The sequence below is a fragment of the Hypanus sabinus genome, chromosome 4 (assembly GCF_030144855.1).
Source record: "Hypanus sabinus isolate sHypSab1 chromosome 4, sHypSab1.hap1, whole genome shotgun sequence".
NCBI lineage: Eukaryota > Metazoa > Chordata > Chondrichthyes > Myliobatiformes > Dasyatidae > Hypanus > Hypanus sabinus.
The window spans coordinates 190,229-204,118 of NC_082709.1; the positions used below are offsets into that span (position 1 = coordinate 190,229).

General features: G+C 42.6%; 1 protein-coding gene across 1 annotated transcript in view; it reads right to left on the reverse strand.

Annotated features, from left to right (window-relative positions):
- Window positions 1–732: 732 nt before the first annotated feature.
- The window catches only part of slc15a2 (solute carrier family 15 member 2), a 219,807-nt gene continuing 206,649 nt past the window's right edge, over window positions 733–13,890 (reverse strand). Inside the window, exons 22-23 of the mRNA XM_059966270.1 lie at window positions 12,369–12,473; window positions 733–1,865 (exon numbers count right to left, since the gene is read on the reverse strand). Of these exons, the coding sequence (XP_059822253.1) occupies window positions 1,677–1,865; window positions 12,369–12,473 (294 nt within the window). The 3' untranslated portion in view covers window positions 733–1,676. The remainder of the gene's footprint in view (window positions 1,866–12,368; window positions 12,474–13,890) is intronic.

Consider the following 13,890-nt stretch of genomic DNA (forward strand, 5'->3'; position numbering starts at 1 on the left):
AAGACCAATGATCTGGCCTTTTCTACCATAATGGCGGTGACAGCCAGAGCAGGGAGGCAGCTAGGCATGCCACAGACCACAGGGGCAGTAAAGTCGAATATCAAGCTACCTGCCGCCAAAGTCCACAATGTTCTTGGGTCAAGACAACACTAGCAAAGCCCCCCTTTTCATTCACAAGAATCTGGAACAGCTTATTATAGCTTGGTAGCCCTAGTGCAGGGTCCTGTGTCAGAGTTTCTTTCAGGGCGGTGAAGGCTTTTCAATTTCCTCCATCCATTGGATGACTTCGAGTGCAGTTTATATCAAAGCCTCCCAAAGGGTCGCAAGGGTCCTGTATTCCTGAGGGAATGGAGGTTGGTATAACATTGGTGTCTGGCACAATTGGTTGCATGATTTGATTATTAAAACTTTGTACTTTTGTACCACCTCTTTGTCCTGGACACATACAGGTCCTTTAGCCAATGACTTTTTATAAAAAGTGATTTTTCTAAAACTGCAAGCAGTTAATCTAAACAACCATTCTAGTTAGCACTTCATTGATCTGCACCGTTTAACCCTAACCCTAACCAATAACACTTTTATAAAAAGTTATTGGTTACAATCTATCATTATTGCAGGACCTGTATGTGTCAAGGATAAAGCCAGCAGGAAAAATCATTGTACTAACTACCCAACTAGCAAATTGTCTTTTCCAAAAGCTCCGTTCTTGAAAAGACTATATGTACAAACGTACGAAGTACAAAGTAAATTTTATTAACAGAGTGCATATGTCACCACTTACAATCCTGATCATTAAATTATTAAAATTATTACAATTATTTAACCAATTAAAACAAGATCTTTAAGCTGTATTTAAAGTTTTAAAACAAAAACATCGTGCCATTTTAAATGTTTCTTCCCCAAAGTAGTTAATCTGATGAACCATTCTAGTTAGCAACCCCAACCCACTCTATTACTCCTATCACTGCACTGTAATCACTTTAAAGCACTTGTTATAATGCAGTTTACATTGTAAATACATGCTGACATTTATATGTTTGTAGACATTGTATTCCACTTCAACCTCTAATTTCATCTTTATATAATTATTTATAATTATTGAATGTTGTGGCCTGACCTGCACAGCACAGCAAATTCCTAATACTTGAAAATATACAGTATATGATGAATAAAAGTGATCCTTGATCTTATTAATTGATTAAAGTTGATTTCCTCTACAGAGTAAGTGGCCTCTCTGCTAAAGAAACTAGCCCCCAAATTCCATCTATCCAAGCCTCTAACCATGTACACTGGCAATACATCTCTTTTTTTGTCCAAATAAAACATCATCTTGTCCAGGTAATATTCCCTCATGGTCAAAAGCAGAGGTCCTGACAGCAACCTCAGTGATCTCCCCTTTCAGTGTAATCACATACTTGTAACGTAGTGACTGGATTCTGCATGGTACAAATGAATTCCTTCATATCTTTCCTATTTACTGACATTCCTAAACCACCAATCCTCTCCACTCCCTTCCTCCAAATCTACTCTCAATTCCCCTCCCTGGGACATTTCAGTCTTTATATAAAGATCACTTTTGGTACAAGTCTGAGTCCAATTTTTACAGAAGATCAGCCAGATAAATCAGAGACATTGAGATGGGGGTGCTGGGGGTAAGTGGGGCAGGAAGTTGATCTCTAAATATTGCTCTTGTTGACTGTGTTGAGGGAGATGTTTGTGCACAGTGGTTGTGAGGAGATGTCGACTGTTTCCTCAGCAACAATGGCCTGCTCTTCCGTACCGATATAGGTGTAGAAGTAAGCCATGATGGAGAATATGATGGAGACAGCAATCAGCAGGCAGGCAAAGAGCACAAATTCTTCCCACTGAGGGTGAAAAAGGAGACAGTTACTACACTTGGTATTGTTACATCTGTACAAGAGGCAGTAGTTACATTTGCGATACATTCCTGCTATTCAGTGTGCTGTCTATCTTTGGCCCAAAGCATTTCTCTGTGCATTAACGCCAATGTTGCTTGGCTGTCAGTCACTGGTTGCAATCAGTTACAACACACAGTAAATGTGCAGCAATGAACCAACACACACACACACACAATGGTAATAGACTTTAGGGAGATATCAACAGGCTGATATAATGAACAGATGGGTGTTGGGATAAAATATTGAGAAACATGATCCGTCACACTTTGGGAGAAGAAAAAGCAGAATCAACCAGAAACAATTTAAGATGGACACAAGAAAAGTGAGGTTAGGAGGTATACACAAATAATTTTCTGTAGGATGACCAGGGGGTCCTAAAATAATAATGAATAGAAGCATGGAATAAAAAAGCAAAGTACCATGGTGATGCGAACAGGGGAGTTCAGCCACAACTGGAGTTTTGTGTCCAGTTCTGGTCAGATTTTATGAAAAATATGAATGCTCCCAAAAGAGTGGAGAAAAGATGCAGAGATGAATGACTTGAGACTGGAAAAGCTGTGTTTCTCTTTGTGGAAAATAAGTATTTAAAATTCTTAAGTGTAAGAACTGTTTTAATGAGCAGAAGTATCAGGAACTGCAGTTGCATTCTGGGGTTGCAGAATGAAGGTAATTGGAAAAGAACCAAAGGTGACAAGAGGATTTTGTTTTTATTCAGTATAAGTGGTTAATGCCTAGAATTCACTAACAATGAGAGCAAAGGTTCAAAGATTCAAAGGTCCAAGTTAATGTCAGAGAAATGTATACAATATACATCCTGAAATGCTTTTTCTTCACAACTATCCACAAAAACAGAAGAGTACCCCAAAGAATGATCAGTTACATGGAAACATGGAAAACCTACATCACAATACAGGCACTTTGGCCCACAAAGTTGTGCCGAACATGACCCTACCCTAGAAATTACTAGGCTTACCCATAGCCCTCTATTTTTCTAAGCTATATGTACCTATCCAAAAGACCCCATTGTCTCCGCCTCCACCACCTTTGCCGGCAGCCCATTCCACGGACTCACCATTCTCTGAGTAAAAAATTTATCCCCGACATTTCCTCTGTATCTACTCCCCAGCACCTAAAACTAGTGTCCTCTTGTGGCAACCATTTCAGCCCTGGGAAAAACCCTCTGACTATCCATGTGATCAACGCCGCTCAACATATTATACACCTCAATCAGGTCACCTCCAATCCTCTGTCGCTCTAAGGAGAAAAGGCTGAGTTCACCGAACCTATCCTCATAAGACAAGCTCCCCAATCCAGGCAACATCCTTGTAAATCTCCTCTGAGCCCTTTCTATGGCTTCCACATCCTTCCTGTAGTGAGGTGACCAGAACTGAGCACAGTACTCCAAGTGGGGTCTGACCAGGTTTCTATATAGCTGCAACATTACCTCTCGGCTTTTAAATTCAATTCCATGATTGATGAAGGCCAATACACCTTATGCCTTCTTAACCACTGAGTCAACCTGTGCAGCTGCTTTGAGCGTCCTATGGACTCGGACCCCAAGATCCCTCTGATCCTCCACACTGCCAAGAGTCTTACCATTAATACTATATTCTGCCATCTTATTTGACCTACCAAAATGAACCACTTCACAAATAGGTTGAACTCCATCTGCCAGTTCTCAGCCCAGTTTTTCATCCTATCAATGTTGTGCTCTAACCTCTGACAGCCCTCCACACCATCCACAACACCTCTAATCTTAGTGTCATCAGCAAACTTGCTAACCCATCCCTCCACCTCTTCCAGGTCATTTATAAAAATCAGAAAGAGTAAGGGTCCTAGAACAGATCCCTGAGGCATTCCACTGGTGACCGACCTCCATACAGAATATGACCCATCTATAACCACTCTTTGCCTTCTGTGGACAAGTCAGTTCTGGACCCACAAAGCAATGTCTCTTGGATCCCATGCCTCCTTACTTTCTCAATAAGACTTGCATTGGGTACCTTATCAAATGCCTTGCTGAAATCCATACACACTACATCTACTGCTCTTCCTTCATCAATATGTTTAGTCACATCCTCAAAAAATTCAATCAGGCTCGTAAGGCATGACCTGCCCTTGACAAAGCCATGCTGACTATTCCTAATCATATTATACCTCTCCAAATGTTCACAAGTCCTGCCTCTCAGGATCTTCTCCATCAACTTACCAACCACTGAGTTTACACTCACTGAACCTTTTCCATAGTGAATACTTAAGTAAAGTATTCATTAAGTACCTCTGCTATTTCCGCTGGTTCCATAAACACTTTCCCACTGTCACATTTGATAGGTCCTATTCTTTCATGTCTTATCCTCCTGCTCCTCACATACTTGTAGAATGCATTGGGGTTTTCCTTAATTCTGCCTGCCAAGGCCCTCTCATGGCCCCTTCTGGCTCTCCTAATTTTCTTCTTAAGCTCCTTCCTGTTAGCCTTATAATCTTCTAGTTCTCTAACATTACCTAGCTCTCTGAACCTTTTGTAAGCTTTTCTTTTCTTCTTGACTAGATTTATTACAGCCTTTGTACACCACAGTTTCTGCACCCTACCATAACTTCCCTGTCTCATTGGAACATACCAATGCAGAACTTCATACAAATATTCCCTGAACATTTGCCACATTTCTCCCGTACTTTTTCTTGAGAACATCTGTTTCCAATTTAAGCTTCCAATTTCCTGCCTGATAGCCTCATAATTTCCCTTACTCCAATTAAATGCTTTTCTAACTTGTCACTTCCTATCGCTCTCCAATGCTATGGTAAAGGAGATAGAATAATGATCACTATCTCCAAAATGTTATTACACTGAGAGATCTGACACCTGCCTAGGTTCATTTCCCAATACCAAATCAAGTATAGCCTCTCCTCTTGTACCACAGAACCATAGAACATTACAGCACAGAAACAGGCCTTTTGGCCCTTCTTGGCTGTGCCGAACTATTTTTCTGCCTAGTCCCACTGACCTGCACCTGGGCCATATCCCTCCAAACTCCTCTCTGCGTGAAGAAGCCCCACCTTAATGTTCCCTTTAAACTTTTCCCCCTTCACCCTTAACCCATGACCTCTGTTTTTTTTCTCCCCTGGCCTCAGTGGAAAAAGCCTGCTTGCACTCACTCTATCTATACCCATCATAATCTTAGACACCTCTATCAAATCATCCCTCATTCTCCTACGCTCCAGGGAATAAAGTCCTAACCTATTCAACCTTTCTCTGTAACTCAGTTTCTCAAGTCCCGGCAACATCCTTGTAAACCTTCTCTGCACTCTTTAAAATCTATTAATATCCTTCCTGTAATTAGGTGACCAAAACTGCACACAATACTCCAAATTTGGTCTCACCCAATGTCTTACACAACCTCACCATTACATTCAACTCTGATAAGCAATACTTTGATTTATAAAGGCCAATGTACCAAAAGCTCTCTTTACAACCCTATCTACCTGCGACGCCACTTTTAGGGAATTTTGTATCTGTATTCCAGATCCCTCTGTTCCGCTGCACTCTTCAGTGTCCTACCATTTACCTTAGTAAACACAAAGTACACTGCAGATGCTGTGGTCAAATCAAGACGTACAAAAAAGCTGGATGAACTCAGCAGGTCAGGCAGCTTCAACAGATGCTGCCCGACCTTCTGAGTTCATCCAGCTTTTTTGTACATCTACCATTTACCTTGTATGTTCTACTTTGGTTTGACCTTCCGAACTGCAATACCTCACACTTGTCCACATTAAACTCCATCTGCCATTTTTCTGCCCATTCCTCCAACTGGTCCAAATCCCTCTGCAAGCTTTGAAAACCTTCTTCACTGTCTACTACACCTCCAATCTTTGTATCATCAGCATATTTGCTGATCCAATTTACCACATTATCATCCAGATCATTGATATAGATGACAAATAACAATGGACCCAGCACTGATCCCTGTGGCACACGACTAGTCACAGGCCTACACTCAGTGTAGCAATCCTCCACTACCACTCTCTGGCTTCTTCCATTGAGCCAATGTCTAATCCAATTTACTACCTCTCCATGTATACCTAGTGACTGAATCTTCCTAACCAACCTCCCATGCGGGACTTTGTCAAAGGCCTTACTGAAGTCCATGTATACAACATCCACTGCCTTCCCTTCATTCATTTTCCTGGTAACTTGCTCGAAAAACTCTAATAGATTGGTTAAACATGATCTACCATACACAAAGCCACGCTGACTGTTTCTAATAAGTCCCTGTCTATCCAAATACTTGTAGATCCTACCTCTTAGTATTCCTTCCAATAATTTACCTACTACCAATGTCAGACTTACCAGCCTATAATTTCCTGGCTTACTTTTTGAGCCATTTTTAAACAATGGAACTACATGAGCTATCCTCCAATCCTCCGGCATCTGACCCATGGATATCGACATTTTAAATAATTCTGCCAGGGCGCCTGCAATTTCAACACTAGTCTCCCTCAAGGTCCGAGGCAATACCCTGTTGGGTCCTGGGGATTTATCTACTCTGATTTGCCTCAAGACAGCAAGTATCTCCTCCTCTTTAATCTGTATAAGTTCCATGACCTCCCTACTTGTTTGCCTTGTTTCCACAGACTCCATTCCAGTTTCCTTAGTAAATACAGATGCAAAAGGCTTCTTCATATTGTGATAAGAAACCTTCCTGAACACACTGAATAAACTCCACCCCATCTAAACCCTTTGCTCTAGGGCGGGGGTTGGCAACCTGCGGCTCCCGAGCCATTTGTGGCTCTTTCACCTCTGTGCTGCGGCTCCCTGTGGCTTTGGGAAATAATTGGTCAGTATTTAATTAAAATGTATTTTATGTTAGTCTGTTAGCTTTTGAAATGTAATTCTAAATTTGAAGATTATGGTGATCTTGTACAATCTAAGTGTGGCGACACATTTCCTCACAATTAGCCAGCATTCCGGCTAAGGGAGATAGCCTACGGGGGTTTGTGAGTACGCGTCTTTTGCAGCATCTGCGTCCATGGGGGCTGGGTTGAGGGAGGCTTAAAAGCAAGGCTGTTTAGTTCGAATAAAGTTATTCGACTGCAGTTTACTGACTGCGTGAGCACACCGCTACACCGTGTTTTTATCGCTATTAATATACGTCACCACTGCCAATACCTGACACCCGCCAGTGCGCGATTTCTTTAATTTTTCGATCCAAGGTAAGCCAACTATGGAGAATTCTAAAAAAAGAAAAGTGACTGAAGAAAACAGAACGTTTAATGATACGTGGACAGATTCATTTGCTTTCACTGTTGACGAGACTGGTTTACCGGTATGCTTAATATGCAATGAGAAACTAGCAAACAACAAAAAGTCAAATGTCGCAAGGCATTTCCAGAATAAACACGCAGCCTTTGCTCAAAAATATCCGGATGGAGATGAGAGAAAAAAAGCCGTTTCGGAACTGATGCGGAAGGTTGATCTGAGCAAAAATCATTTCCAGAAATGGATGAAGTCTGGAAAATCAACGACATACGCCAGTTATATTGCCGCTCAGGAAATAGTCAGGCACGGGAAGCAGTTTACAGATGGTGAATATATAAAAGAATCTTTCATTAAGATTTCAGAACATCTATTCACGGACTTTAAAAACAAGAGTGAAATTGTGCAGAAAATCAGGGATATGCCCCTCTCTGCAAAGACTGTCAAAGACAGAACCATAAAAATGGCAGAAGACATCACAAGACAGCAAATTAAAGACATCAATTCATCTGTGGCCTACTCGATTGCCTGTGACGAGTCTAAAGACAAAGGTGATATTGAACAAATAGCGTTGTTCTGCCGGTATGTAAACTCTGCCGGGCCACAGGAAGAACTGATTGAGTTGATACCTCTAAAAGACCAAACACGGGGGGAGGACATCTGTGAGGCTGTCTTGAATTGTTTAAGAGCCAAAGGAATAAAGACCACCCATCTGGTGTCAGTAGCTACTGATGGGGGCACCGAATATGACGGGAACGCACAAGGGAATTGTGGCTTTACTGCAGAAGTCGCTGGACAGAAAGCTGCTGACTTTTCACTGCATCTTGCACCAAGAGGCACTGTGCGCTCAAACATTTCCTCCGGAATGCACAGAAGTAATGGATGTTGTCATTCAGATTGTCAATAAAATAATGGCAAAAAGTTTAAATCACCGTCAATTCCGTTTGTTACTGGACGAGCTGGAAATTGCATATTCTGATCTCCTGCTGCACAACAAAGTCTGATGGTTGTCCAGGGGGGAGGTGCTGAAACGCTTTGTCGCGTGTCTGGAAGAAGTGAAAACTTTCCTGGGCAGCAAAGGGCTCAACTTTCCTGAGCTGGAACAGCCAGAGTGGCTGGAAAAGCTGCACTTCATGGTAGACATGACAGCGCACCTGAACACGCTGAACACAGCTCTTCAACGGGGTAAGGACGTACAGCCCTGCACATGTTGGAGGATGTTTTGGCATTCGAGCGCAAGTTGACGTTGCTTGCCAGAGATTTACAGAAAGGCACATTGCCTCACTTCCCCAATTTGAGAGAGTTCAAACAAGGTCGCGACATGATAAATTCGGAGTATTTACATTCTGCAATCATCGCAATGCAAACATCGTTTGGGAAACGCTTCTGTGAGTTCAGAGAGGAAAAAAACACATTATCCTTCCCGGTCACTCCCCTAAGCATCGATCCATCCCTACTAAATACGACTGCATTGTCAGGTCTGAGTCAACCTGAACAAGTATGATAAATATTTTAATTGCCTATTATTTTACGTATATTCGTATGTTTTCATTGTTCAGTGAAATAGTCCTTTTATTTTTCAGGTTGACAGCTGGCTGACGTTATTTTTGGTTTGCTGCTGGCGGCAAATTTAAGTTTGGCGTTTTTCATAAATACAAGAAGGACTCAAATAGACATTGAGTATTTTACTTAAAAGTAACCTTCAACCCAAAGTCTTTTTTTCGGAGTTCAAAATGTTTTTGTTGCATGCAGAAATGTAATTTCATTTTCTCTGCAGGAGTTCATCAATTTCATAAATGCAACACATTATAGTTTGTTTATACATAGCATAAAAGCAAAACAAAATGTTGTATGCAGTGTTATTTCATTTTAAATGTCAAGCGGGTTTTGCGGCTCCCAGTGTTTTCTTTTCTGTGGGAAACGGGTCCAAGTGGCTCTTTCAGTGGTAAAGGTTGCTGACCCCTGGCTCTAGGGAGATGCCAACCTATATTTGGGAAATTAAAATTTCCCATCACGACAACTCTGTTATTATTACACCTTTCCAGGATCTGTTTCCCCATCTGCTCCTTGATATCCCTGTTACTATTGGGTGGCCTATAAAAAACACCCAGTAAAATTATTGACCCTTTCCTGTTCCTAATCTCCACCCACAGAGACTTCGTAGACAATCCCTCCATGACGTCCATCTTTTCTGCAGCCGTGACACTATCTCTGATCAACAGTGCCACACCCCACTTCTTTTGCCTCCCTCCCTGTTCTTTCTGAAACATCTAAAACCCAGTACTTGAAGTAACCATTCCTGTCCCTAAGCCATCCAGGTTTCTGTAATGGCCACTAAATCATATCTCCAAATACTGATCCACACTCTAAGCTCATCTGCTTTGTTCACAACACTCTTTGCGTTAAAATAGATATATCTCAAACCTACAGTCTGAGCACGTCCCTTCTCTATCACCTGCCTATCCTTCCTCACATGCTCTCGCCTATCTTTCTCTATTTGAGAGCCAGATGCCTCTTTCCCAGTCTCTTCAGTTTGGCATGTGAGAACATTTCTATCACATACAAACCTTTGATTTCTGTCCACACAAGCAGTCCTCGCATGACCTTTATCCTCCTCCACCTCACCATCTGCTCTAATACTCTGGTTCCCCTCCCCCTGTAAATCTAGCTTAAACTCCCAGAGCAGCACTAGCTAACCTACCCACAAGGATGATAGTCCCCTTCCAGTTCAGGTGCAAACCATCCCATCGGAACAGGACCCACCTTCCCTGGAACAAAGCCCAATTGTCCAGAAACATGAAGCCCTCCTTCCTGTACCATCTCTTTTAACCATGTATCTTCCTATTTCTAGCCTCACTAGCACGTGGCATGGGGAGCAATACTCAAGATTGCAACCCTGGAGGTCCTGTCCTTCAACTTTGCACCCAACTCCCTAAACTCTCTTTGCAGGACCTCCTCCTTCTTTCTATCCATGTCATTGGTCCCTACGTGGACCACGATATCTGGCTGCTCACCCTCCGTCCTGAGAATACCAAGAACTCAATCCAAGATATCGCTGACCCTGGCACCAGGGAGGCAACAGACCATCTGAGATTCTCGATCTCTCCCAGAGAACCTCTTATCTGTCCTTTTAACTATCAAATCTCCTATCACTACTACTCTCCTCTTTTCCCTCCTTCCTTTCTAAGCTGAGGGTCCAGTCTCAGTGCCAGAGACATGACCACTACAACTTGTCCCTGGTTGGTCGTCCCCAGCAACAGTATCCAAAATGGTATACTTATTGTTAATGGGAACGATCACAGGGGTGCTCTGCACATTCTATCTATTCCCCTTTCCTCTCCTGACAGTCACCCAGCTATCTGCCTCCTGACTTTTAGGGGTGACTATCTCCCTCTGCCTCATGAATGATCCAAAGTTCATCCAGCTCCAGCTCCAGTTCCCTAACTCGGTTTGACAGGAGCTGCAGCTGGATGCACCTTTTACAGGTGTAGTCATCAGGGATAATTGTGCTGTCCCTGACTTCCCACATCACTCGACTGCCCTAACTGCTGCCTCCATTACCTACTCCTAAGTTAATTAAATTAATTAAAAGAACTTACCCGGCCTTATCTCACTTGTAGCAAGCTTGTCCTTAGACCCTGCTTGCCGGAGCCTCTCAAGCCAAAGCCTCAAAGCTCCACTCCTACCCTGAGCCACTCACACCAGTAGCTGCTCCTCTTCAGTTACCTGTCCTTTTATTTGTCCCTGTCAATTATCTCTCGAGCCCTTCGCTCCTCCTCTTCCTGCTGCAATAGTTTCTCGATCACACTGTCCTGAGTACCCACTGTGCGCGCCTTTTTAAAGCATGCATGTTAGAACCCCAGGTATGCTTTAGTTAACAACATTTAGTTAAATGTTAGATACCCAAAGTCCCCCCCCCCCAGCTCCTCTCCCTCCCACACGTAAGCAGCAGCAACAATACCCCCTCACTCCACTGGCAAAAAAAAGCATCAGCATCGCCACCGAGCGCTCAAGCATGATCAAAGCAATGGCAAAGACACAGTCTTGCAGTTACCCGAAGACCGTGTTTCACCTGGTATTCAACATACCACAGGTTCTCTCTCCCTAATAAGGGAGGAAGAGGTATCTCCATTTTCCCAGCGAACAGGGAGACATAACAAACAATGCACTGGTTTACAAGTGCAGATAAATTCAATAGTAGTGTTCAAAAAATGAGTAGGATATTTATCATTGATCAGTATGTACCAAGAAGAAGGACATGGGGTTAGACCGCAACTTGAGTATGGTATTCAGTTTTGGTTTTCCCATTATTGAAAGGATATCAAGGCTTTGGAGAGGGATTAAGTTCAGGAGAGATGAATGGAGAAATATATTTTACACAGAGAGTAGCAGATGCCTGGGGCGGTGGTGGAGGAGGTAGATGTAATAAGGGCATTTAAGAGGACCTTGAACTGGCATCATGAGTGAACAGGAAAAGAAAATATATGGGTATTGTGTAAGTAGAAGGGATGTGTTTAGTTGGCCATTTGATTACTGGTTTGGCACAACATTGTGGTCTGAAAATGATGTTCCTGTGCTATCCTTTTATATGTTGTAAAGCAAAGAATTTACACGGCTGTGAAGTGATGACAGCTAAAGGAATTAGCTGGACATATCTTACACAGGGCTAGTATGGACACAATGGGCTGTAACCACTTTGATCCACCACAACAACTGCCCCCCACATTGTCACACAATGACATATAGACTAAATATAAATGTACAGGTATAAATTCATACACCTACAAATCCACGCACACAAACACACACGCATACAGTCAAAAAATAGACCCCCCCCCAAATGGTCAGTTTCGGACCATTCAAGATGCCCAACACTGGATCTTTTCAATAGATTAGTAACCCCAATCACTGTTCAATTCCAGTATATTAGTGATCCCCAATCACTGGGTTAGGTTCAGTCCATTACTGACCACATCACACACCAGTTTCAGTCCTTTGCTCATCAGGGTATAGTAAAGGGATGATGAGCTGACCAAGTGACGGTCAGTGGGGTCACTGTTGATAAAGGAATTGAGGATGAGCTAATCCAGTGATGGTTAGTGGGTCACCATGGAAAAAGAAAGAGAGGATGAGCTGACCCAGTGGTGGTTAGTGGCCCACCAAGAAAAAAGGGAGGATGACCTATTGCAATCTCATACCTGTTCCATGAATGCTGACTTGGCCACAATAACAACAATGATATTGCCGAAGGCCACCGTCAGCAGCCAGCCAGACTGCAGCACAGACTTCATGTTGATAGGAGCCTGAAACAATGAAAAGGGCAGCAATTAATCAAATGCATCATGAATATTAAATATTAGAACTTAAAGGCAAAGTCACAGAGTGCAGAGAAGGCCATTCATTCAATTGCATGTTAGCCCTTTGTATAAGCTCCTATTTCCCACATTTTCATCATTGGCACAACCTGTAGACATGCTATATTAGAGCCAAATGTGTGGTGACATTTGTGGGCTTCCCCAGCACACTCTGGTGTGGTGGTTGTTAATGCGAAGGACCAATTTGATTCTATATTTTGGTGTATATATGATAAATAAATTTATATCTTGAATCTTAATCCCTCCCCACCATTGAGGACATCTTCCACAGGTAGTACCTCAGGAAGGCGGCATCCGTCATCAGCAACCCTCACCATCCAGAACATGGCCTCTTGATGTTACTACCATTGGGGAGGAGGGACATGAATCTGAAGGTCTATGGTTCAATGTTCAATGAGGGGAATTTCTTCCCTTCTGCCAAAACTTTTCTGAAGGGACAATGAACCCATTAACACTACCTCATTATTCATCATTAGCAAAGGGATTTTTTAAACATATACTTCTACCAGGAAACAATAATGTCATAGATTGTTGACAGGTGAATCTGTATCTACCATCCCTTCTAGTCGCAAGTGCCAGAGCACCACTTCGTGATAAAAAAAAAACCCTTCTGTTGTTCATCAAACAATTTAGGCCATAAGACTATAAGACATAGGAGCAGAATTCGGCCATTCACCCCATCAAGTCTACTCTACCACTCCATCATGGCTAATCCCGGATCCTGGACGCACCTGCCTTCTTGTCATATCCTCTGATGTCCGATCAGGAAACTATCAACGTCCGCTTTATGTCTACCCAAGACTTGGCCTCCACTGCAGTCTGTGGTACAACACCCCAGAATCACTACTCTTTGACTAAAAAAATCTCTCCTTACCTCTGTTCTAAAAGGTCATCCCTCAATTTTGAGTCTTTGCCCTCTGGTTCTGGATATCCCCACCATAGGAAACATACACATCCACCCTATCTAGTCCTTTCAACATTTGGTAGGTTTCAATGAGATCCTGCCACCCCCCCCACCCCCAACCCTGCCCCGTATAGACCTAGTGAGTATAGACCCAAAGCTGCCAAATGCAAATCATATGTTAACCCTTTCATTCCTGGAATCATCCTTGTGAATCTCCTCTGAACTCTGTCCAATGATAACACATCCCTTCTGAGATATGGACAATACTCCAAGTAAGACCTTACTAGTTAATAATAAAGCCTCAGCATTAACTCCTTGCTTTTATATTCTATTCTCCTTGAAATAAATGACAACATTGCATTTACCTTCTTTACCACAGACTCAAAATGTAAATTAACCTTCTGGGAGTCTTGCACAAGGACTCCTAAGTCCCTCTGCACC